Source organism: Eptatretus burgeri, chromosome 1 (genome assembly GCF_056783735.1).
Source record: "Eptatretus burgeri isolate ZD-2024b chromosome 1, Ebu_testis_v1, whole genome shotgun sequence".
Taxonomy (NCBI): Eukaryota; Metazoa; Chordata; class Myxini; order Myxiniformes; family Myxinidae; genus Eptatretus; species Eptatretus burgeri.
The window spans coordinates 141,504,667-141,528,838 of NC_140961.1; the positions used below are offsets into that span (position 1 = coordinate 141,504,667).

Here is a 24,172-nt window from a genome sequence, read left to right on the forward strand (position 1 = left end):
TCTCTCTCTCTCTCTCTCTCTCTCTCTCTCTCTCTCTCTCTCTCTCTCTCTCTCTCTCTCTCTCTCTCTCTCTCTCTCTCTCTCTCTCTCTCTCTCTCTCTCTCTCTCTCTCTCTCTCTCTCTCTCTCTCTCTCTCTCTCTCTCTCTCTCTCTCTCTCTCTCTCTCTCTCTCTCTCTCTCTCTCTCTCTCTCTCTCTCTCTCTCTCTCTCTCTCTCTCTCTCTCTCTCTCTCTCTCTCTCTCTCTCTCTCTCTCTCTCTCTCTCTCTCTCTCTCTCTCTCTCTCTCTCTCTCTCTCTCTCTCTCTCTCTCTCTCTCTCTCTCTCTCTCTCTCTCTCTCTCTCTCTCTCTCTCTCTCTCTCTCTCTCTCTCTCTCTCTCTCTCTCTCTCTCTCTCTCTCTCTCTCTCTCTCTCTCTCTCTCTCTCTCTCTCTCTCTCTCTCTCTCTCTCTCTCTCTCTCTCTCTCTCTCTCTCTCTCTCTCTCTCTCTCTCTCTCTCTCTCTCTCTCTCTCTCTCTCTCTCTCTCTCTCTCTCTCTCTCTCTCTCTCTCTCTCTCTCTCTCTCTCTCTCTCTCTCTCTCTCTCTCTCTCTCTCTCTCTCTCTCTCTCTCTCTCTCTCTCTCTCTCTCTCTCTCTCTCTCTCTCTCTCTCTCTCTCTCTCTCTCTCTCTCTCTCTCTCTCTCTCTCTCTCTCTCTCTCTCTCTCTCTCTCTCTCTCTCTCTCTCTCTCTCTCTCTCTCTCTCTCTCTCTCTCTCTCTCTCTCTCTCTCTCTCTCTCTCTCTCTCTCTCTCTCTCTCTCTGCGTCTCTCTCTCTCTCTCTCTCTCTCTCTCTCTCTCTCTCTCTCTCTCTCTCTCTCTCTCTCTCTCTCTCTCTCTCTCTCTCTCTCTCTCTCTCTCTCTCTCTCTCTCTCTCTCTCTCTCTCTCTCTCTCTCTCTCTCTCTCTCTCTCTCTCTCTCTCTCTCTCTCTCTCTCTCTCTCTCTCTCTCTCTCTCTCTCTCTCTCTCTCTCTCTCTCTCTCTCTCTCTCTCTCTCTCTCTCTCTCTCTCTCTCTCTCTCTCTCTCTCTCTCTCTCTCTCTCTCTCTCTCTCTCTCTCTCTCTCTCTCTCTCTCTCTCTCTCTCTCTCTCTCTCTCTCTCTCTCTCTCTCTCTCTCTCTCTCTCTCTCTCTCTCTCTCTCTCTCTCTCTCTCTCTCTCTCTCTCTCTCTCTCTCTCTCTCTGCGTCTCTCTCTCTCTCTCTCTCTCTCTCTCTCTCTCTCTCTCTCTCTCTCTCTCTCTCTCTCTCTCTCTCTCTCTCTCTCTCTCTCTCTCTCTCTCTCTCTCTCTCTGCGTCTCTCTCTCTCTCTCTCTCTCTCTCTCTCTCTCTCTCTCTCTCTCTCTCTCTCTCTCTCTCTCTCTCTCTCTCTCTCTCTCTCTCTCTCTCTCTCTCTCTCTCTCTCTCTCTCTCTCTCTCTCTCTCTCTCTCTCTCTCTCTCTCTCTCTCTCTCTCTCTCTCTCTCTCTCTCTCTCTCTCTCTCTCTCTCTCTCTCTCTCTCTCTCTCTCTCTCTCTCTCTCTCTCTCTCTCTCTCTCTCTCTCTCTCTCTCTCCCCTCTCTCTCTCCCCTCTCTCTCTCTTCCCCACTCTCTCTCTCTCTCTCTCTCTCTCTCTCTCTCTCTCTCTCTCTCTCTCTCTCTCTCTCTCTCTCTCCCCCCCCTCTCTCTATCTCTCTTCCCCACTTTTCTCCCTCTCACCCCGCTCCTCTCTCTGTATATGTCCATGCTCTATCCTTTTGAGCGGATGTTCTTCACTCTTATTGAATGATGTCATCGATTCCACCAATAACTAAGTCTATTTTGGGCTTCTTTGAAGTGTAATATTGAATGTTATTTTTAGGTCAGAATGCTAAATGGAGATTTTTCTTTCATTAGATGATGAGTACTGCAACGTTTGTTCAACAACTTTCAGTTTAGACTCCTGTTATTTTCAGTGCTGACATGGTTTGTTCAACTTTGTGATAATCCTCATACTCTGTCACAGAGCGTCGGTGCTGCCGAAGCAGCTTCCTCAGCAAAGGTCATACTGGGGTGATTTGCCATTGATTGCCTTCCCCTAAGCAGTAGTTCGAGCAGGAATTACTAACTTGGCCATGGTGCCACCGATAGGTCACCCACTTTTCGCAAAGGACACCGTGGAGGTCTTTATCGTCCACCAACTAATGTCGGTATCTGGGTCGTCCAGTTTAACGTCCATCAGAGGGACAACATACACATTGATGATACATCCAGTCAGAAACACCAGGATGACAGTTTATCACTGGGCCGAGATTCAAACCCAGTCGAGACAGCTTAAAGTTGAGTGTGCATACCTTGAGGCCATCCTTTCAGCCCAGGTCATATCGTAACGTGCTATTAATAAACAAACTGTGTTTCCTTGTTGTATTTATATGTTTCAAATGTATCTCATTTGGTATTGTGCGTTTCTTCTGGTTTAATGTTGAGCTTTATCAGCATGCAGAGTTTTTCAAAAGCACAATGAGAAACAGCCGCCGGAAACGGGAGACAGCCAAATGTGCGAACATACAAACACATAATCAGACACCATGCTTCACATTATACTGTTACGTTTGAGGGGGGGTATGCATTCAAAGGGTAATTCGGATGTTTAATTAGGTATGCCATGCTGTTCGAGTGTACCAGGATCTCGATGTAATAAGTAGCAATTCAGTGGTGATAAGTTGTCTAGTAAATGTCCATTTCTTCAAGGGGGAAATGATAATAGTCACGTAATTAGATAGGGATACGGAATAGGGTAAGTGTGTCTGCGTAAACCCCTTTTAGTATTCCCTGGAGGCTTGCTGTGACGTCACAGGACAGTGCTGCGGATGGCTCCGCCCCGTGATCACGATTGGCGGAAGGCGACGGCGGAGGGCCAATAAAACGGCTCGATTGGAAGTGACGAGGACTCGAGGATAAAAAGGCTCTGTTCGGGGAAAAGGCGAGGAGGAAGAAGATCGGGACAGAAAAACTGTTCTGGTGGAGGCTGTTGTGCTTTGAGCGTGCTGTGTTGTTGCGCTGATTCGATCCTGGATTCATCGTGTCTCGTGGCCTTGCTGTCCCTCGTGCCTCACCTCGGTTGGCTCTGGGGTTCTGCTGGCTCGGAGCACGGGGTCGAACGGCGGGCGGACCTGCCTCCCTCTCCTGCTCGCAACTTGGCGCCAGAACTGGTTCCCTGGCGGCTGTGAGCGGACTTGCGCCGACACAAGGAGGTCGACAGCACCACGGTGTCTCCTGCCCCTGACGAGCGCGACGCCAGCTCATCCGACGCCAATCCAGGGACTGTTGCGTCCACACCACGGGCCAGCCTGACCACCAGGACCAGCTACGTTTTGTGTCTGTGTGTGTGTGTGTGTGTGTGTGTGTGTGTGTGTGTGTGTGTGTGTGTGTGTGTGTGTGTGTGTGTGTGTGTTTCTGTGTGTACCTGGCACCTTCGAGGGTTTGAGATTGGTATATCCATTGGAATTGTTTGTGTTTTCCCCACGCCCGAACCCACACCACCATCCCGTCGAATCGCCCCGGATCCCTCCTCTTGCCGAGTCTTATTATTTCTGGTTTGAGAAATAAACATCATTAACTCAGTGAAAAGCGACTCGTGCCACCTTCCTCGTCCCGTTTGCGGTAGAGCGATTAGAACCGCCATCTTTGGGTTGTAAAGGATAAACCGCCTCCATCGTTTCGGCTCATTCTACGTTGGCGGGACTGTTCAAGTCCCGTGAACGTCACAATACAATTGATCAGCTGTTCCAATTGCTTAAAGGGAACAGACAGTTCTGAGAAAGATGGGATGGTAGCTCTTCCAAATTGTTGTTTGGCTTCAGAATCGCTGACAATGGCTCTTTCCAATAAGTGTGGAACTTCTGCTGTTGCCAAGCAATCTGACATGGAATGGCTGAGTCAAACAAAAAGTAGCGGTCACTCGTGGGCCAACTGCTCAGCATGCACAGAATGTTCTCCAGTTATGGCAACTTTCCACGTTTTAGTGTGCCAAGAGTTTGTTTTTTTTGACTCAAATAAGAAAATAATCACAAGTGAGGTCAAGGCTGACAGTACCTTATTCTCTTGGATTTAGCATTGACTAGATGGGAGAGAGTTCTGTCGTGATGTGGGTACATGCCACTGATGAGGAGATATGTAATGGAACCTGGAGTAACAGGGCAGGGTTGGTGTTTTTCTGATCTCTACGTGAGTCGATTGATCATCCACCAGGCTTTCCAGCTTAAATGTGTCAAGGAAATTGATGCGAGAGACAGTCCTGGACATGTGTACACTTTATCACAGGAGTACAGAAAGTTTCCAATGGGTAGTGGTGGGAATCTAATATCTCGAGATATGCAACAAGGATGTGACCCAAAGTTCAAATCCCATATGGTATGTTTATAATTACATTACTCTGTACTATGAGGATATTTGAAAATGTTGACCATTTTATTGTTGTATTATTCACTGCTGGGTTATTAAGTTCTTCCTGAGAACAGACTTTTCATGTTTTGACCCGTACGTGCTCATTCCACAGATATCAGCAATCAAGCAATGCAAAGCTTGCCCCGCGTGCTCCGCGATGTGGAGTCTGTGCGGCAGGAGGCTGCCACGTTGGCCAAGCAGATGGCACTTGTCAAGGAAGATATTCGCAAGGTGGAGCAAGATACTTCCCAGTCAATGAAGGTGAGCAATGACGCACACCGATTTATGAAAAAAAATAGACCTCTGGGCCCTGGCCTAATATTGTCACATAAATTTGGTAGCATTTTGATTGGTGGGTCTGGAGAAGAATATTTTAAAAGTAATTTACCAAATCCGCCATTTTGACCTACTTCAAGTCATGCGACTGGAACGAGCTATACAATCCCTGTTACTAGTCAGGAGTGGAACGACGCTGCCAAATTTCAGCCGGATCCACCCAGCAGTTTGGCCGGAAAAGTCGAAATAGGTGACGGGCGGTCAGACGGACGATGCACGATGACAATACATGATCTGGAATTCCAATTCCACTAAAATAATATGAGAGTTTAGAAACTGTAAATTAATAATGCAAAGACCAGAATTTCATGTCCATTCAAATTTTGGTATTCAAAACTAAATCGCGGTGAAAAAGAATGGCGGTTATATTGTTGTGGGCCGGGTTTCGGCGGCGATAAACGACCACTCGGTGGATCAGTGGAGTCGTCTCCCACCGAACACCCGGAATTTAGGTCGTGACTCTCGGACAACTCCGAATGGTCACGGGTCACTTAGCGGACCGTGGTTGCCAATATTTCGACGGCGTGGGGTAGGGTTAATTGCCTAACTTCAATATACCTAATTACCCACGTCGTCCAACTACCGGGGAAACCACACCCTCGGCCGACTTTGGCCGAATCGAGTCACGATCACCGACTCGGTTCCAGCGTAACCGAGCGGAAATTACCAAAGCCGCGCCGGACCAAATTAACAATTTACCGGCATACACGGCCTCACTAATTCTCAAGTCCGAACCATGCCGGGTCAATCAAAGAAAGGACAGAAACTAACTGGAACATTTAACACGGGGGTTTATTTTACAATAATAATCGGGGAGGGGAGCACACAGAGCAGAGTTATCCAAATAAAAGGCAGGCAATTACAATGAGCAAAAAAACAGCACTTAACAATTCCACTTACAGGATGGCTACACACACACACACACACACACACACACACACGCACACACACACACACACACACACACACACACACACACACACACACACACACACACACACACACACACACACACACACACACACACACACACACGATGGACCTCGTGGGTCTATTTTCGGCCTTTCAGCTCGGAGGGAAGGCGAGCTGAGGGCAGGGATACTAGCCGGGTACCTGTCCCGCCTCGTGCGGTCACACCGACCCGAACCACTGGTGGAACTCGCACCCACGACCAGAAGTCCATGGCCCACGAAGGAGACCGCTCAACCACGACCACCACTGTCTCAGACCGCTCCATCCACCACACATGACCGTCTGCCACGACGACAGACTGCTCAGAATTGCCACGATCCTCCTGTCTGCCATCCTCTCATCTCTCACAACCACTCTGCCGTTGCCACGATCACCCGTTCTTGTCAAAAACTGCTCCTCACAACCATTCTACTCCTATTTAGATGGGAGGGGCCTCTTCTCCTCGCTACTCGCCTCCTGATTGGCCGGGGGGTTGTCGGACGACTTGTGGCCGCCGTTGAATGGATGAGCTCACGGTGGTCAGAGGGAACCTAACCCCTGTATGTTGCACGTGGGCGATGGCATTGTTGTTGTAGTTGTTGTTGTAGTTGGTGATGTAGAGGATGTAGATGTTGTAGATGCAGTTGTTGTTGTAAAAACCTAGCTAAAAAATAACTGGTAACGCACACATGTAATACCCATTTAGACAGAAGGAAGGATTCTAACTATCAACACGTACTTATCGAAATAACTGAACTACGGGGACTCTGGCTGCTTGTGTGCACAAGGTTTCCAAATCCGTAACAATATTTGTGCAGCATCACTGTTGCAAACAACTGTCCATTGGATGGCAACCTCCAGACAGGACGCAACCACACCTGGCGGTTTCCATTGCACGCTGAAGCCAAGACTCAAATGATGACCGGACTAAACTGTTTCTCATGAGCTGACTCCGACCGGTCGTCGTCCGCTTGCATTCCAACGTGAGTTAATCCTGTGCCAGTTCTAAAATATTAAAATTTATTAAACCTTCCTGGGATCCCAAATGAGTGCGATTGTTTGTGTGTCAAATTGGCAGAACGTACGAGGCACACCGTTCCTTAAATGTGTTACGCAAGGACACACAAATAAGCCACAATTCGCAAAAAACAACAACCTCACTCCCCTCTCAAGTAGTGCTGGGATTCTGCAGCAAAAACTCGGTTCGGATCGAGCTCAGTAATTTTGGCAAATATTTGGCCAGGTCCCAGATCAGCTCGGAACTCCGGATAAGTTTGCAATTATTTAAATTTGATTATTTTTTTTTCAACATGATCGAGGCTCGTGGAAGAGCTCCTGCTCGAGTCAAGCACATGTCAATCGATCGCGTGGGGGACGCATGGCCTCAATCTAAACTGCATCGACAGGTACAGTTAACCACGGCGTTGCTCACATTGCAATCCAATGATGTCCTACGCAGGAAAATGACAGCGATTAATTAGTTACTTGATTGTGCAAAGTTTATTTCCATTCCTTTCATCTTATGACCTCCATATAAAAGGAGCCGACGTGCTCCATCATGCTTCATTCGAAAGGGTTTCTGCTGTCATAGAATAATACAAATGGTGCTGTTGAAAAGGAAATGATAGATTTTCTTGGAACAAAAATTTGTTTGTTTAATCACAAAAAGCCTCTCTCCGAGTTTGATGAAGAAGCTCTATTCACGCAGCGGTTCAATCGAAACTTTTTATTTTCTAATTTTTTTAAAAATCCATCAAAGCAGGAACCCTTTAGAAGAAGGACGCAGATGGAGCACACCACATTAATGTATAGTAATATTTCTCGAAGCGATAGAAAAAGATATAAAACTGCACGGAAGGAGGAGCCACGATGACGATAGCAACCACGTGATATAATCGATCATTTTTCTCATGTTTTACTTCATTTCTGACCCTCATTGCCACTCACAGATGCAATATGTTTGTGAAGTAATAAAACATGCTGTCTGTTTATTTAATCCATCAGCTGTCACGATGATTAAGTTCATTACGAAAAGAAACGACCGTTGACTCCACGGCATGAAAGTGTCGATAAGACTTGCTTGCCATCTCCGCAGCCCTGCTGCTTGATATCTGACTGCAATGAAGCGTGACTCACATCGACTAATCAAATCTAAACACGATCTATACCGAGCCGCCCGTGATACGCGTGCTCGCAGTTAACAGAGCGCGATGGGTAACAGTTATTACAGTGTCTAATTACGGTAACATTTTGCTTTTAAACTCCAAAAAGAGAAACAATGTGATCATTCTATAGCACATCTGATTAATATACCAGTGTATTTCGACTGCATACACTTGCAAAATACTGCAATTCCGTCATTTCATGCGACAGGAAAATATCCCAAGTTATTTTCTGCGTTGACAGCCAAACTCGGCTTGACTCGGACTCTGCTCGGAAGCGCAACTCTTCAAGTTTGGGTACAGCACTCGTCTAAAGGTGCCACACGTACTCTCAAAGCACTCAAATATGACTCGGGCAGTGCAATGGGTAAAGGCACACATCTGTAACAACAGAACCGATGCAGTGCAGGGGAACACACGTGGTGCTGCCTCTCTCCTCTTGAAGAATCAGAGCAAGAGAGGCTTACTTCATCTCAGAGTCAGGTTTTATTACCCAACCTCACCCCGAGGCCTTCCACCAATCATCACCCAAGATTAACTACAAGTCTCTGCCTCCTGAGGCTTAAATATCGGACCGCAAGGGTGTTCTATCAATGACTTGCCCCGTAGGTTACACCAACCAACGCCTTGAGGTTCTCATGACTCTCCACCCTGCTACGCCCACCAATTTCAGCCAAAGGCCTTCATGAGTCTCTGCCCTGAGGATGTTAACCATTTCCATCTCCTGGAAGTACTTGAGTTTACAGTAATATTTGACCAAAAACAGGTTCAGAATTTCCTAGAAATTGACATTTTTTTTCTTTTCGATTTTGTCTTAATAGCCGCTGAAAGTACAGCACCTTGTATAATATCCAGTACAGCACCTTGATATACTTGTTTCGTTCATTCAGCATTTTAAATGCAAGTTGAATATTCATTGTCACATTCAGTGCAGAATTCATGAATGAGTGAAGGTTAGAATGAACGAATGAGTGATTGAATGTTAACATCCCTGCATATGAAAAAATAAAAAGTAAAAAAAAGTGTTTTCTAACTTCATTTGCGATTACTTCCAGGTACTTGTAGAGATCGACAAGGTGAAGTCTCGCATGCAAGCTGCATCGGAGGCCTTGCACGTCGCTGACAAATGGAGCACTCTCAGTGCTGAAATTGAAGGAGTTTTCAAATTGCAGGTGAGGAAGCTTGCAGTGATAAGTTAAACATGGAGATCATGTAGTCGTCAATATCCCATTGTTTTGTGCTATCTCCCTGTTCTGCTTGCTCTGCAATCTTAGAAAGTCCATGGTTTGACTTGTCATGTATGGTTCTTGACTCATTAAGCATTTCGTTTTTCAAGGAGCTCTTAACTTGCCAAGACACAAATGTGTGTACATTGGCAGAGTTTGGTGGAAATTCTTCTTTTAATCTCGTGTGTACGTCTTGAAAATGAGTCTGGTTTTACTGTAGATTTTAATCCTTTCAACTTCTTCATGATGTGTTTTATCAACAAAAACAAAGAAAAAAATAACATATATATATATATATATATATATATATATATATATATATATATATATATATATATATATATATATATATATATATATATGTCATGTTCAGGCCAATTAGGTTATATCCCACTCCTGACCCAGTTGTCGTGTTTGGTCAGGTTAGCACTGACCTGGACGGATAGCCGAACGATTTTACTTGGAGGCGAATAACCGAGATCCTTGGAGATTATGGCGCGTGTGGGAGGGAAGGCACACATCGTGGGAAACGCACGGGTTTATTCTCGAACCCACAACGAATAGACAAACGCAAGTAAATTCAACAAATAATGGTTTAATAAACATATAAATCAAAGAGTTGTAATGAAAATAAACCAAAGCATGAGGCAATGAAACGTGAGGGAAACTGAAACCTAATTTGAGAAGTCTCTACTCAGTCATAAAAACAGACAACGGTACAGATCAGAGAAAATCCACCTTTCATGCCTGTACTCGGCTTATGTCCAGAGATGACCTTCGAGGAGCCTCACAGCCATCGAACCGCGTAGCCACTGCATGGGAAAACGCACCAAAAATGGTGCCAAGTCGTGCTCTGCAGTCACATACGTGAGGTGTGGCGCGGACTGTCTTCAACGCCTGGAGCCACGAACCGCCATTTAGTTTCTTCTCACGATCGAGATTGCCACACCAGTACTCTCACAGCACCAGGCCCGCTTACAACAAATGGTGCGGCCTTTCTCTTTGCACGTACAACAAGGTGATTTCCGAGGTTCCGAGATAAGGCCAAGAGATGCGCTCCTCCTCTTTTCTCTCCTCCTCAAAGCGTACAAACTTCACGACCCAGCCGAACAGTCAATGGCTAGCATCTTGCTGCAGCATGTGAACACATTCACATCAGCACAAACTATGAGAATCGTGCTGCTATTTCGTCGTGCCGAGAGGGACCAGATCCTCACGCTTTGCTTCCAACCGTCCTCTTGTCTCTCTCTTGCACCTTCTTGTCGTTCTTGCCCTTCTTCCCTAAAGTGTACACACTTCACGACTCAGCTGAACAAGCAACGGCCAGCGTCCTGTTCCAGCACGTGACCAAATTCACACGGCACGAACAACGAGAAACGCGCAGACCCCTTGACCGTGTCGAGGAGAAGCCAGGGAGGTCCTATCTGTTTTGACCGCAGTCTCCACACTCTTCTCCTCCATCTTGTCTCTCTAGCACCTTCTTGTCGCTCGTGCCCTTCTTCCCTCTGATGTCATCCCAACCAATCCACCTCGGGGGACGTGGCCTACCGGTACAAAGCTGGGAAGGCGGGGTTTTTGCCTGCTCATAAACGTTCGGCTCTTTTTTTTGTTTGCGTAAAAATGTGGTTCTTTTTTTTCCGGCTTCGTAAATGCAAAAACGTAGGAAATGGTCACCGGCAATCGCATGCTGGGAGAAACTAGCCTTAAACCCTACCTAATTAACACAGCACCACCCCTATGTGGTGACACATAACAACTTAAGTTCACAGGTTTCCCGACTTAATTTACATTGTGATGTCTCTTACTTGTCCATGGACCATGCAGCACTGTACAATCCTACCACAAGCATAACAACATATTAATAATAGAGAAGCAAAATGTATAATCATAAATGTGGTGATTGTATGTTATCGACTCTGTCAGGATGTAGTGGTCATCGCAGAGAAGCTAACAGGACTCCAGAGCAGCTTGTGTATGTTGGAAGACACGCCTGACTTCTCGGAGAAATGTGTTCACCTGGAGACGCTCAAGAACAGGTTGGAGGCCATCGCCAGCACCCAGATTGTTTCTGCCTTCACCTCCAAGTCTGTGGGTATGTTATTCTGTGTATTTTGAACCATTTTTTGTGCAAAATTTGAATTGTTGAACGGCTCTTGTAAATTTGATTTATTTTGTTTATATTTCCAGTAAAACTATTAAAGTGCATTGATTAGCTCTGCCACCGAATGTGGATGGAGGTTATGTTTTCACCCCTGTCTGTCTCTGAGTAGGATATCTCAAAACGTTATGGATGGATTCAGACAAAACTTGTTCGACAGGTTGGGTGTGTTAGGGGAGTGGGAGCCTCTCTGTCCTTCCAAACATCAGTAGCCTCCACCCAGATTCGAACCATTGCTGTCATGATATCTATTGTTGTGGTCACTTATTTTTGTGTGGACGGACATCGAAGGTGGACGGAGGTTGTGTTTTCACCCCTGTCTGTTTGTCTGACTGAAAGCAGGATATCTCAAAACGTGATGGATGGATCCAGAGAAAACTTGTTTGACAGGTTGGGTGTGTTACAAAGATGGAATTTGGTGAAGATCTAGATCTGCATATGGATACTGATACTGGAATATTTTAAGTGATTCTTCACCATTGAGTGATCAGACCAAAAACGATATATAGCACGATATCTCAAAAAGTTGTGGACGGATTATTACAAAACATGGTGGATGTGTGAAGTGACAAGAACAAGCTGATTCAATTTTGGTTGAGGTCCAGGTGCAGATCTGGTCGATCAGTGCGATACATAATGTATACTGTTCCACTTGGCGCAGGCATGTGGTTTAGGCGATGGGTGCAAAATACAGCTAGAATTGCTCAGCAAGTGATAAAAGCATGAGACTTGGCACAATTATTCTTCAACCCATAATGTTTATTTTCAAGGGTGGAGCCATTGAATACAGCTTGTTCCTTAGCAATGGTTGCTAGGTAACAAATTTACCCCAGCAACGGGCTTTTTAAGCCTATTTACTACATTCAGAAAGGTTGGTGCTATGTTACAGAACATCAGAACTGTCAGTAGACATGTTTTAAAGACAATTAGTGTCATCAGAAAACAAAACAATACAATAACTAGTGTCACCACAAAACAAATTAGCATTTGTTTTGTTGCTAGGTAATGGATAAACAATACCAACTGTCTATGTATATATTTATCCTCTATTTGTGAATGATGCTTCTACTTCACATTGCCTAATGGCCTACAGAAGAGGAATGTTTTGGGTTAAATAATCTATACAGGTTGTCATAATTGTTATCAAAAAGTAACAAAACATTAAATATTTAGTTGCTTAGGCCTAAGTCACATTTGCCACGGCGGTCGTGGGGTCTCCAAAATTTACGGCCACTAGCAATTATAGGGCGGCCGCAGTATTTCCACGGTCACACAATGTAGCAGTCACATATGTTTTTATTTTTTGGGGAGCCGCACGGCGTATTTAGAAATTGTGGAGACCGAAAACGTGGTGGTGCCGTACGGTCTTTGATTTGGTGTCGCACGGTGACCTTAGGGCGTCCCTGCGGTGGCCATAGAATTTTCACGGTAGCCTCAAGGTGCCCGCAAGGGGCCCTAAGGCGAACGTGCGGCCAGACGGACGGTAACGAGTGGGTTCATTTTTTGTATTTTTTTTTCACCAGTTCTTTTGTTTCGGCTTGTCGAATTGTTACGGCGAACGTAGAAATGAAAAAAGTTTTAACTCCGCGTTATAATTCCACGGCGACCCCTACGGCCTGTAAAAGATAGCCATACGGCGTAGGGCCACCCTGGGGCCACCGCAGAAACTCTGCGGCCGCCGCACGTTTCTGTCAATTCAGAGGGCGTACGGCTGCCGTATCGTCGCCCGAGAGCAAATGTGACTTCGGCCTTAGTAACCTATTTACCATGGCAACCATCTGAGTACACATAGACGACTACCTGTGAACACGGGATTCACTTAACTCATTAACTCAACTTAACAGTCTTGTTATCAATAGAAGACATTCTTCCTGGAAATATAATGAAAGCAATGGTATTTTACACCATGCATCAAATAAAAACATTGTTGCTCCACAATACATTCACGGTAGCAACCAGCAACTAGCAACTGTCAATTATGTTGTCACCTTGGACTTTCTTTGGACCTTCGCCATAGCTTTAAGCATTGTCACAATCTCTCCTGCATGTGCAGTAAACACTGCATTGTAAGTGCGCTCGTACACGTTTGCAGTCTCTACACCTGCTCCTACATGCACACTTCAGCAGCTCTGGGCAGGATGCACTGGCTTCTGGCAGATTTGTCCACAGGGGCTTCCACTGTTCTGGGCAAGTCCATCCCCACTCAGCAGGAGAGGGTAACTGGCGATATGGCATGGTAGTACGCCCCCAGTAGTGCCCACCTTGCAATACTGCCCTCCTGATATGATGCTCTAGGGCAGCCTTGGTGGGAGGAAGGGCTGACATCTGATGCCCTTTGCGTGTGAATAGAAGCTTCCTAACTTCATTGATTGAGGCACATGTTGATGTCCTGTCATAGAGAAGGATAGTGAAATACTCTAGGGAAGCTTCTGTCTCTTCAGATATTTGCTCTCGTGAACTCATCATGTGTTTCCCACACTTTCCATGCAGTCTTCTTTGCCACCTGGGCAAACTGGGATACAGTGTCGCAGCCTGTGAAAGCCTGAAACACCGGAAGTACTAAGGATTTTTGTGGGCCAAGTGATGCACATATCTCATGAGCCGACATGAAGTGAAAGTCCTTTCCACGACCGAATGCAATCCAGAGTTCTATCCTTCCTCGCTGCTGTACAGCCGCTACCGCTAGCACAACTACATCGGTATCCACTGTTCGAACAAGGATCTTGTGAAAGCCCTGCATGATGGCGTCAGCGACATGTACCATAATCCTGGAATCTGCTTCTCGTGATTGCAGGGAGCAATGTTGGTCATGTCTCGTGCAGGTACACAGAGTACAGTATCACCATCGGTAACAACAAGAGGCTGCTCTGCTGATGCACTTGCTATCAGTTCATTGTTCAGAAGTTTAAACAACTCTATCTTGTTGCTGTTCAAGCGAAGGAACTGCTGCCAGTTCTTTGGTATGGGGCTGGACACCTCCACACGTCTCCGTTGCTAGGGCCCGTAGCATGTTTTTCTCTGGTCTGTGCCTTTAGACTGTTGGCGAAGTATTTATCCCAGACAATAAATTGCTCTAGAGTGATGTAAATATGACGGGTAAAGTTATAGATCATAAAATACGTTGTAATTGATAAGTAAAATTGGTCCACAGTCATCCTATGTGCTGGTTGCTTAGGAAAATATGTTGCCTAGCGACCTTTGCTATGCTATATACAGTTCACATTGGCTCCACCCCTGAAAACGTTTAGAATGTTGTGTTGAACATTTGTGCAAAGTTTCATGCTTTTATCACAATCTGAACAATTTTTTCACCCCTCGCCTTGACTAATGCGCTTTACCGAGTGCCGTATTAGTTACCTCCGCCACCGAAGGTGAAGGAGGTCATGTTTCACCCCCTTTCTGTCTGTCTGTTTGTTTGTGTGCAGGATATCTCAAAAAGTTGTGTATGGATTTGGACGAAACTTGATGGACACGTTGGGTGTGTGGCAAGGACGAATTGTTTTGATTTTGGTGAAGATCCGAAGCCGGATCTGGATACGAGAATTATTTACTTGACGGTGATTCTTCACTTTTGAGAGATTGGGCCAAAAACGATAAGTATTAAAGGAGAGGGCATTGCGTGTGGGTCCGTTTGTTTGCCTTTGGTTGTCTGTCTGTCCGCACAGAACTTTCGTGTTTTTCTTGTCGGATGCAACCGCTTGTCGGATCGAGACGAAATTTTCACCATTGGTGTGACTACTCATGTAGAATGTATTAATAATAATAATTATGACGTCATAGTTCACTTGCTGTGGCAGCCACATTTGAAAAACGGAAAAACTTTGGACCTCTGTATCTCTGAAACCGCACCAATGAAAAAATTGAAACTTGGCACGTGGCAAGTGCTCGTGGGGAATGAGTGTGATGGGGAAAAAAAATTATTTAGATAGCTTTACATGATATAGCTTCTTTATATTCAACTTACTGGTAAAGTTCAACCTGTTTACACTTTTAATATACAGGTGATCTTTCCATACAGAGGAGAAATATAATGATGTCAATTCCAAATGGATACATACTGAAAAAGAATCGTATCATATTTGAATACATTTTATTTCAGGCTTAACATTTTCATTTTGATACCAAGTTTTAACGATCGTCAATTTATTTATTTTATCACCCCCAAACCCATCATGATAAAGATGTATCTACAGGCCCGATATGTTCTCGCGGATGAGGCATTGCGTATCGGAGGTATGCGCTCCACCGTATGCCCTTCAAGTTATTTTTGTTTCCTGTTTGGTTTTGTGCTGCTTCCTAACCACAGATGGGTGTGCGCACTCTTCTCTTGACATATTCCTTTTTCTCCTCACCAAGTCCCAGCTGATTGCTTTCAAGTTAATTTTTTTTTTGTCTCTTTTACGCTTCACTGGAATTATATTCCTCTGTCCATCCAATATTTTTGTTTTGTAGTTCTGAACATGTCAGCTCCACCGCTGTGATCTCGCTCTCTCGAGTGCAGCCTGTGGCTGCTGGTTGCGTCATTGGTTGGGACGCGGCTATGTCGCTGATGCAGTGTCCCCCTTGCCAGTACACTGGTGCTCATTTTGCCGACCTCGGAAGGATGACAGACTGAGTCAACCTCCTGGTGTATTTTAATTCACCAGGCAACGGGGCTTGAACTCAGGACCCTAGGATCCCAAACCGCCACCCTAACCACTAAGCCAACACCAGGCTTGCCGCTGTGATGTGTAGCACCCATCCCTCTTTGTCATTTCAATTCCATCATCATTTTTTTTGAGTACACTCAGAATGTGCCAAATCAATTGTCCTTTCTTGTACACTTTTCTTTACATGTGGCCTCTTTAGATTGCTTAGCTTTTTAAGTGTTCAATTACTTATGTGCTAACTGTTACGATACAGGTATTTAGGTTAATGTAAGAGCAGGGTAATATTGACAAAATGTCAACGTGCACAAAAAATGAGTGAGGCTCATCCTTATTTTTGTAACGACCCATACGGAGGTTTCTGTATTTTCGTCGTCGGGTAAACAGGCTGTGTGTGATTCATTAGGAATTGAGGTGCTATTCTGATATGCTGATCCATTTCTTCACCCATTTCCTCCGGATGGGGTGCAATGCCAACACATTTTGACAACAATGATGTGAATTACTCTCATGGTAGTTTTTTTTTTTTGAGTTATTTTTGAAGAAGATCACTGGGTACAAAAGTTTGCAAGCACGTTACCGTGACCAGATGTCCGCCAGGCAGGAGAACGTCTGTCTGTCGGTAAATACAGAAAATAGCATCCATTGTTGGATTTTCACATCGCCGTTCGCTCCTATGAACTTCATGGAAAATGCCGAAGTGCTGTCTTTACATTGCATGAAGTAAAGACACGTTCCTGCTTCAAAACCTGGTGCTGTATGATTGTTGCAATTAAGTTTGTGACCACATCGATATGAGGGACTTTGACGCAGGAGGAGGCCACTTGGCCCATCATGCCAGTGCTGCACCACCACCACATTAAATAAATCTTGTCAAGCTTTCGACTCGGTTTCACGGGTAGGGGGGAGGGGAGGGAGTGGAAAGTGTGGCAGGCACAGGGACTAGAGTGTTATAAAATCAGTATTTTAAAACCCATTTGTATATGACGACTTGCAACGTGGCATAGTATGTTTTTACTGGCCCCTGTTGGAGGGGGTGGTTCGAATTTGTTAATTCCATTGGTGTCTTTTTCGAGAACACAACTGGGTCCATTGGACCAAAATTTCATTGGTCTTCAAGGCCTTGCAGCATACCTGCCTGCTGTACTGCTTGGGTTGGGGTGGGGATTATACGTTCGTTGTTGTTATTATAGCCAAATGATGCAACCATTAGTTAATATTATTTGTATTAATTAATTTGTTGTTTGTTGCAATGTTGTCATTGTTTTTGTTACTTCTTTTGTAATTTTGAATGCCATGCCATGGAAGGACCTATTAAGCTGCTTGATACACCTTACACAACTTGCTATGTCCCGCCCCTAAAAAAAGTTGACTTCAGCGAATCGCAGCGTGACGTCACATACAGAAACTCGCACAGAGTGGATCGACTCGAGATCTCTAGAGTCTTGAGCAGCGTTTCTCAACCTTTTTACCCCTGTGGAACCCTTGAAATAGTTTTCATGTCAGGGAATCCCTGCATAAAAATTATTAAATACCATTATTAATATCTAGCTCTTTTATATTTTTATCGTAGTTCATGTGGTAAATATAATTTTTTTTTTTTCGGATACCTGGTTTAAGGAAAAAATCACCCCCTTTTTGTCAAATTTATTGGCAATGAAAAAAAAACATACTGCTCGTTTATGAGACCTCACACCGAGGTTTTAATTCACAAAAAAAAATGTTTTTTTTTTTTTTGTTTGAAAACTTCATTTTTGAAAGTGTTTGTCAACCCCGAGTCTGTTTGACAATTAAAAAGCACACCTCATGTAACTTGATCAACCAAACTTAAACAAATAAAGCTGAAGCAATCAAGGTAAACAGAAGAACTAACCTTGAGAGAGAGACTTCGTGCCAGGAAGCGCAGAGAAGATAGATGGAAACCGTGCATGCGTCCCGTACTTGAGTCAGTCACTCAATGATACACGAATCCGCCGTGTACAGGACGTCCACTAACCAGTGAGGGCGGTTTCACACTGGCACCATATAGACATCGTTAAATACATTCCCTATGGTTGTTATAATATAAGAGGTTGAAGCCTCTATTATAATAACCAAGGAGTTTCCAACAATATGCCATACGTGTATAGTAAAATTACGAATATTAAATCAAACAAAAACTACTCAAAAATACATGAGCCTATTTATTACTTTTTCTCGCGGAACCCCGAGTGACCTTTTGCGGAACCCTAGGGTTCCGGGGAACCCTGGTTGAGAAACACTGGTCTAGACTAGTCTGATAAATCCATCGTCCGTCCGACTCGGCCGATAAATCTGACGTGCTGCAGCTTTCTTTTATTATTCTCTTTTCTTCATTGTTTTCTACTGGCGCTACATGACAACAGTAGGAATAAAATAAATAAAAATGCAACAGAACGTCAGATTTATCGGCTACTCTAGACAATTGTGTCATAAGGTGTGTTCTGCACACAAGTTTTCATCGTATCCAGACAGCGAGATTGCTTTTATGCGCGGAGAGATACGGCCGATGACATGCGCCGGCCTTGCTTGTGATTAATTCGCCGCGGAGAAACATGTTCGCTAAGCTGCGCTGGTCACGTCACCTCACTAAAATATTTCTGATATCGAGCAGTATGCAAGTCGAATTTACATTATTGAATTACGAATAGGATTTAGTCTAACCAGTTGTTATTGCCAAGTCTTCCTTCGATGTCCTCCCGATCATAATGAACTCCGGGAATTTCATCGCCATTTTCCTCTGCTTGTCCTGCTTCAGGCTCGAACTGGTAAGGTCGTACTTCATTTCCAGTTGCCTGAACTTCACCTCCCGTGACTACGTTATCCGACAATTCTCCATGTGATTCAGACAAAAATCCTTCATTTCTCTCACATTCACTGTCGTTACCAGACAAATGAAAGTCCATGCCATCCATTATTCAAAACCAAATGTTCGATTTTTTTTTAAAGCAGAAAGGAACGAAGCGATTGAGTCGACGAATCGAATGTGGAAACACACAGGAAGCCAATAGAATCATGTAGACCACCAACCTGAGTAATTAACGTGCAGCCTTTGTAATCCTTTAGTTGACGTCATGTGGGTTACGCCCCTTTCAGGAGAATTTTTAGGATCGTTCCCGAAGAGGTTTGTTTTTTTAATTTTACATTTTACAGAATGTGTATTGTGAAAAAACATTGTCAGATCTGAAATCACGATGAAAAACTCCTATAGGACATATATCTATCTATCTATAATTCCAGCAATCTGTGTGTGTGTGTGTGTGTGTGTGTGTGTGTGTGTGTGTGTGTGTGTGTGTGTGTGTGTGTGTGTGTGTGTGTGTGTGTGTGTGTGTGTGTGTGTGTGTGTGTGTGTGTGTGTGTGTGTGTGTCTGTGACCGCCATTTCTCGACGACTGCCGGTCCGATCTCATTGAAACTTGCCAGGGATATTACTGGGGACCCGCAGATGTGCCTTTTCGAGGTTTTATATCAATCAGACGAGCGGTTCCCAAGTTACGGCCATTTATCTGTCTACCAATGACAGGACATGGTGTTATGATGTCACGAATGACGTCACAATTAATATTTGTTTATTTATTTATTATTATTTTTTGCACGATTGACGGTCCGATCTGATTGAAACTTGCCAGGAATATTGCGGGGGACCCGCGGATGTGCCTTTTCAAGGTTTGATATTAATCAGACAAGCGGTTCCCAAGTTACGGCCATTTATCTGTCGACCAATGACAAGACACGGTGCTATGACGTCACAAATGACGTCACAATGCTTATTTATTATTATTATTTTTTATTTTTTTTGCACGATTGACGGTCCGATCTGATTGAAACTTGCCAGGAATATTGCTGGGGACTCACGGATGTGTCTTTTCGAGGTTTGATATTAATCGGACGAGCAGTTCCCAAGTTACGGCCATTTATCTGTCGACCAATATCTGCGAGAGAGGGGGACGGGAGAGGGGGGATGAGAGTGGGGGCGAGAGAGGAAGGGCGAGACGGGGGGAGGGAGAGAGGGGGGCGAGAGTGGGGGGGGCGAGAGAGAGGGGGCGAGAGAGAGGGGGCGAGAGAGAGGGGCGAGAGAGGGCTGCACATACTGGCACTCACCTATGGGCACGCACCTACGGGCCCGCCCCTACGGGCCCGTACTGGTATAAGAAATTTCAGTACTTTTGCATGTCATAGGACCTTTAAACTGGCGTGCATTTATAACATAGGAATTATTTTGGGTTCTTTGTCGCCAATTAGCCTAATCAACTTCGGAGATCATGATGATCATTTCGTTGTCTCACACTCTCCATCAGAAAGCTCCAGTAGAACTCAGCAAAAAACATGTCCCCTACCCCACACACATACACACACACACATACACACACACACACATACACACACACACACACACACACACACACACACACACACACACACACACACACACACTGTCCATTTATAGTAGATAACCAATTTTAACATCCCCCCCCCCTGGGGATTTGCCATTAAAGCTGCACCAAAATGGATTTTCAAGTGCTAAGTTTGCAATGGCTGGTCACCTCACCGATAACACTTTATTATAAGAAGGCACAGAACAACGAAAACAGAATGCCGGGACAAAAGGTAGACTGACATGAAAACAGGCAGATAGACGAGAGGGGGATAACTTGGTTGAGTGCAAAACCTCCGCCGCGAATACTGCTAGGTCACTCAAGTGAACCTGATATCCTATTCATTCAATTTGACGTCAACAGTGCTCACAGGGTTATAGTTTGCAACTTTCCCTTTTACTTTTAACTTTTACATACTCAATTCATTCGTCATAACTAGATTCGTTGAGACAGAAATTGATTTCACATGGGTATATCCACCTGAAGTTCCAAAATCAGTCGCAATTATAATTTTGGCATGTTTTTTGTTGGAAATCACTTGTAACATGTAGAAATGCAAAAAAAAAAAAAAATCGAAATTTTGTTGCAAAAAAAGTTGCAAAATTTTTTTTTTCTCTAACAAGTTTTTTTTTTTTTGGGGGGGGGGTTGGAAATCACTTAAAACATGTAGAAATGCAAAAAAAAAAAATTTCAAATATTTTTTCAAAATGGCCGCCATAGCGGCCATATTGGATTTTGGACGAAGTCCAAAATCGAATGGCATTGCCCTTGGACCATACCTAACCCCCCCACCAAGTTTCGTCGAATTCCGTCGAGGAGTTTTTCCGTAATACTGTTCACAAACAAACAAACAAACAAACAAACAGAAAGGGGTGAAAACAGTAACCTCCGATCTTCGATGGCGGAGGTTAATAAATAGATATAAGTAAATAAATAAATAAATAATGTACGCTCGCGATCCGATGTAACGAAAACCCACTTAATACAGGAAATGTAATCGAATGAAACTAGCCATGAGCACACAACAGAGGGTGCCAGGCAAGGTCTTTTTGGCAGACGTTATGGCATTAACGAGTCCAGTATCCAGCAAGCAAAGAAATGCACAGAAAACGTAAGGGGGGGGGGGGAAGTGAATGCTGTGGTTTTTCACCACGAGAGATACTGGTAAACCGCTCCGTTATGTAACATGTCACAACCCCCCCTCCACCCTTCTCCCTTTATGAAGCACTTGTTGGAAAGTTATGTGGTAGTCAGTATTCATTTATTTTATGATAACAAAATGCTGTACCAACTGAAAATAATCTTCTCAGCAATGGATGTTCAGGTGAAATGAAAAATCTTCACCAAATATCATCTCCATTTGCATAGTTTTCTTTTGTTACAATTTGGACAGGATCCAACCCCAAAATGAATATTTTCACACCAGATATTCATAATTTTATGGAGGAGGGAAGGGGGGGGAGCGCATGCCCCTGGAATTCTGAGAAAGGAGTCATTTTGCTCATTACTTTCCTTTTTTTTCAAAAGTTCTGCAGCTTTACCCATGACAGATTTTTGCCTCCTTTTGGTTCTTCTTTGCCTCCGATGGCCACTCCCAACTTTTTCCGTCACCCCTTGTCAGGTTTAGTCTTCACGATCATGTGGTTAAGGAGACTGACGAGAAATGGGAAAAGCACAGGTTCGAATCCTGCTTATACCCACTATTTATTTTATATTCTCGGGGCTCGGGATAACTTTGACTGTTCTACGAAGTATTCCACTCTACCAACAATGCCAGTGCCCTACAAACAGTCGTTGGATTAGAACAAGGATATTGTTCTTGACGTATTTAAATTGTATGTTTCCTCGTAATGAAAAATGCTCTTCCATTTCCTTTTTGTTTCGTTTTTTGTTCCATTTTGCAGCAATAGAAGTGGCCACCTTGTAATTTCCGTTTTCCACTTGATTTCAATTTTAAATCCAGCGTTTTTAATTATTGCCTGGTCAAACACTTGGAAAATATCTTTCAATCCTGACAAATTTAACACTCTCACTATCTTTCTCCAAAATAACCATCTGGCAAACCCACCTACGATCTACTTTCTTTACAATCTTCTTGAGGACATTGTCATTCAAACTCCTGGGTCTCACTAATCAGCCATGATCTTTCTTGGACAAACCACATTTCAAAGTTGGACTCCAAAGCGAGCCTCCAACTGGGCATCCTCCGTCATACAAAGTCCTTCCTTGGCACACCTGAATGCCGATCCACCTTCAAGGTTTTTGGTCACATCTTAATGGAGTATTGCTCTCCTCTCTGGTATGGTTCCCCTGCCTCACACCTTGCTCAGCTTGACACCGTGTAAACCAAGGCCTTCAAGATCATTGGAACCTCCCATGCTGAAGCTGAGTGTATGAGCCTTTCACTTTCCGATCACAGACAGGTCGGTGGTCTTACTGTGTTCTACCACATCCTTTCTGGTCTTACACCCTCTGCTCTTTATGGGCTTTCTCCCCCCCCCACCCCACCCCCCAAAATCCCCAGCTTTCTGCAGGGCACTCACGGACCACCTTCAACCCCTTTCAGGTGAAACTCAAAATCCAGAATCACTGCTCACCTCCACTTATTCCTTCCTCTTTTTTTCACCAGCCGTGGAACCAACTTCCACATTCTCTTCATTTTCAATTTTCCCTCTAGGTCTTCAAGATGTCTGTTCACCACCATCTCAGATCATTGCCAATCCAAAACCATGATGTTTTCTACCCTTGTAAACCCCCTCCTCCCACCCCAAGACCACCCCATCCAAAAAAATATTCATTTCCAGTTTTTCCTTTCTATGAGTTTTCTGCAGCATCCATCTTGTACACCCCATGCATCCTTTCCTACCCAACATTCCTCCCCACACCCATTGTTTATCCAAGTCTCCCTCTATTATGTCCTTCAACTCTGTCATCGATGTTCTTCTCTCTCTCCTCTCTCCTCTCTCCTCTCTCCTCTGTCCTCTCTCGTCTCTCCTCTCTCCTCTCTCCTCTCTCCTCTCTCCTCTCTCCTCTCTCCTCTCTCCTCTCTCCTCTCTCCTCTCTCCTCTCTCCTCTCTCCTCTCTCCTCTCTCCTCTCTCCTCTCTCCTCTCTCCTCTCTCCTCTCTTCTCTCTCTCTTTTTTTTTGGTCCTTTTGTTCTGTTGCATCCTGATCCGTTCAATGTTCTAGCTCTTACACGAGCCTTGATTGTGTGTGCGCATGCGCATCACTGTCAATCAATCAGTCAGACTCTGTGGAAGTAGTGGTGAGAGCATCAGCTCAGATGTCTGGAGGTCAGTGGTTCAAACCCCGTCCGAGTCATATCAAAGATTTAAAAATGGTACGAGCTGCTTCCTTGCTTGATACTCAGAATTTAAAAGTATATAGCATGGACAAACAACGCAGAGAAGGCAATTGCAAACAACCCAGTATGGCCCTTGCCCCCCCCCCCAAAATACACTTTGGCAGCACCGGCACTGTACAGTGTATGGTACATCAAAAAAATAACAAATTATATATTGATTTTTTCGTTCCTACTTGACTATTTCAATTCTTTATTTTTTTTCAGATCAGTCCCGTATGTTTGTGAAAATATTTTCGGACATAGATCGGATGCCACAGCTTCTTGCCTACTACTTCAAGTACCAGAAGGTATGAGATCCTTTGTTGTACAGAATTGTGATGTTGTAAAGAAGCTTGTGTGTAATAAATAAAAACCATTCTTGCTTTTACAAAAATTAATCGTCACTTGATTTCTCTTCAATTTCTGAGAAAAAGGCAAAGTTAAAGACAAGAGTAAAGGTTGTGATTATTCGAGAAGTGAACACCAAGCAAGAAGTATGGAAGTGTTTGAGAAGTGAATAAATACC

General features: G+C 44.3%; 1 protein-coding gene across 4 annotated transcripts in view; it reads left to right on the plus strand.

The window, feature by feature from the left end:
• Positions 1-24,172, plus strand: part of COG7 (component of oligomeric golgi complex 7) — a 106,128-nt gene that overhangs the window by 20,687 nt on the left and 61,269 nt on the right. For all 4 annotated transcript variants that reach the window (XM_085845698.1, XM_085845708.1, XM_085845714.1 and 1 more), the window contains exons 3-6: positions 4,545-4,693; positions 8,937-9,053; positions 11,031-11,199; positions 23,872-23,954. In XM_085845698.1, the coding sequence (XP_085701824.1) occupies positions 4,545-4,693; positions 8,937-9,053; positions 11,031-11,199; positions 23,872-23,954 (518 nt within the window). The remainder of the gene's footprint in view (positions 1-4,544; positions 4,694-8,936; positions 9,054-11,030; positions 11,200-23,871; positions 23,955-24,172) is intronic.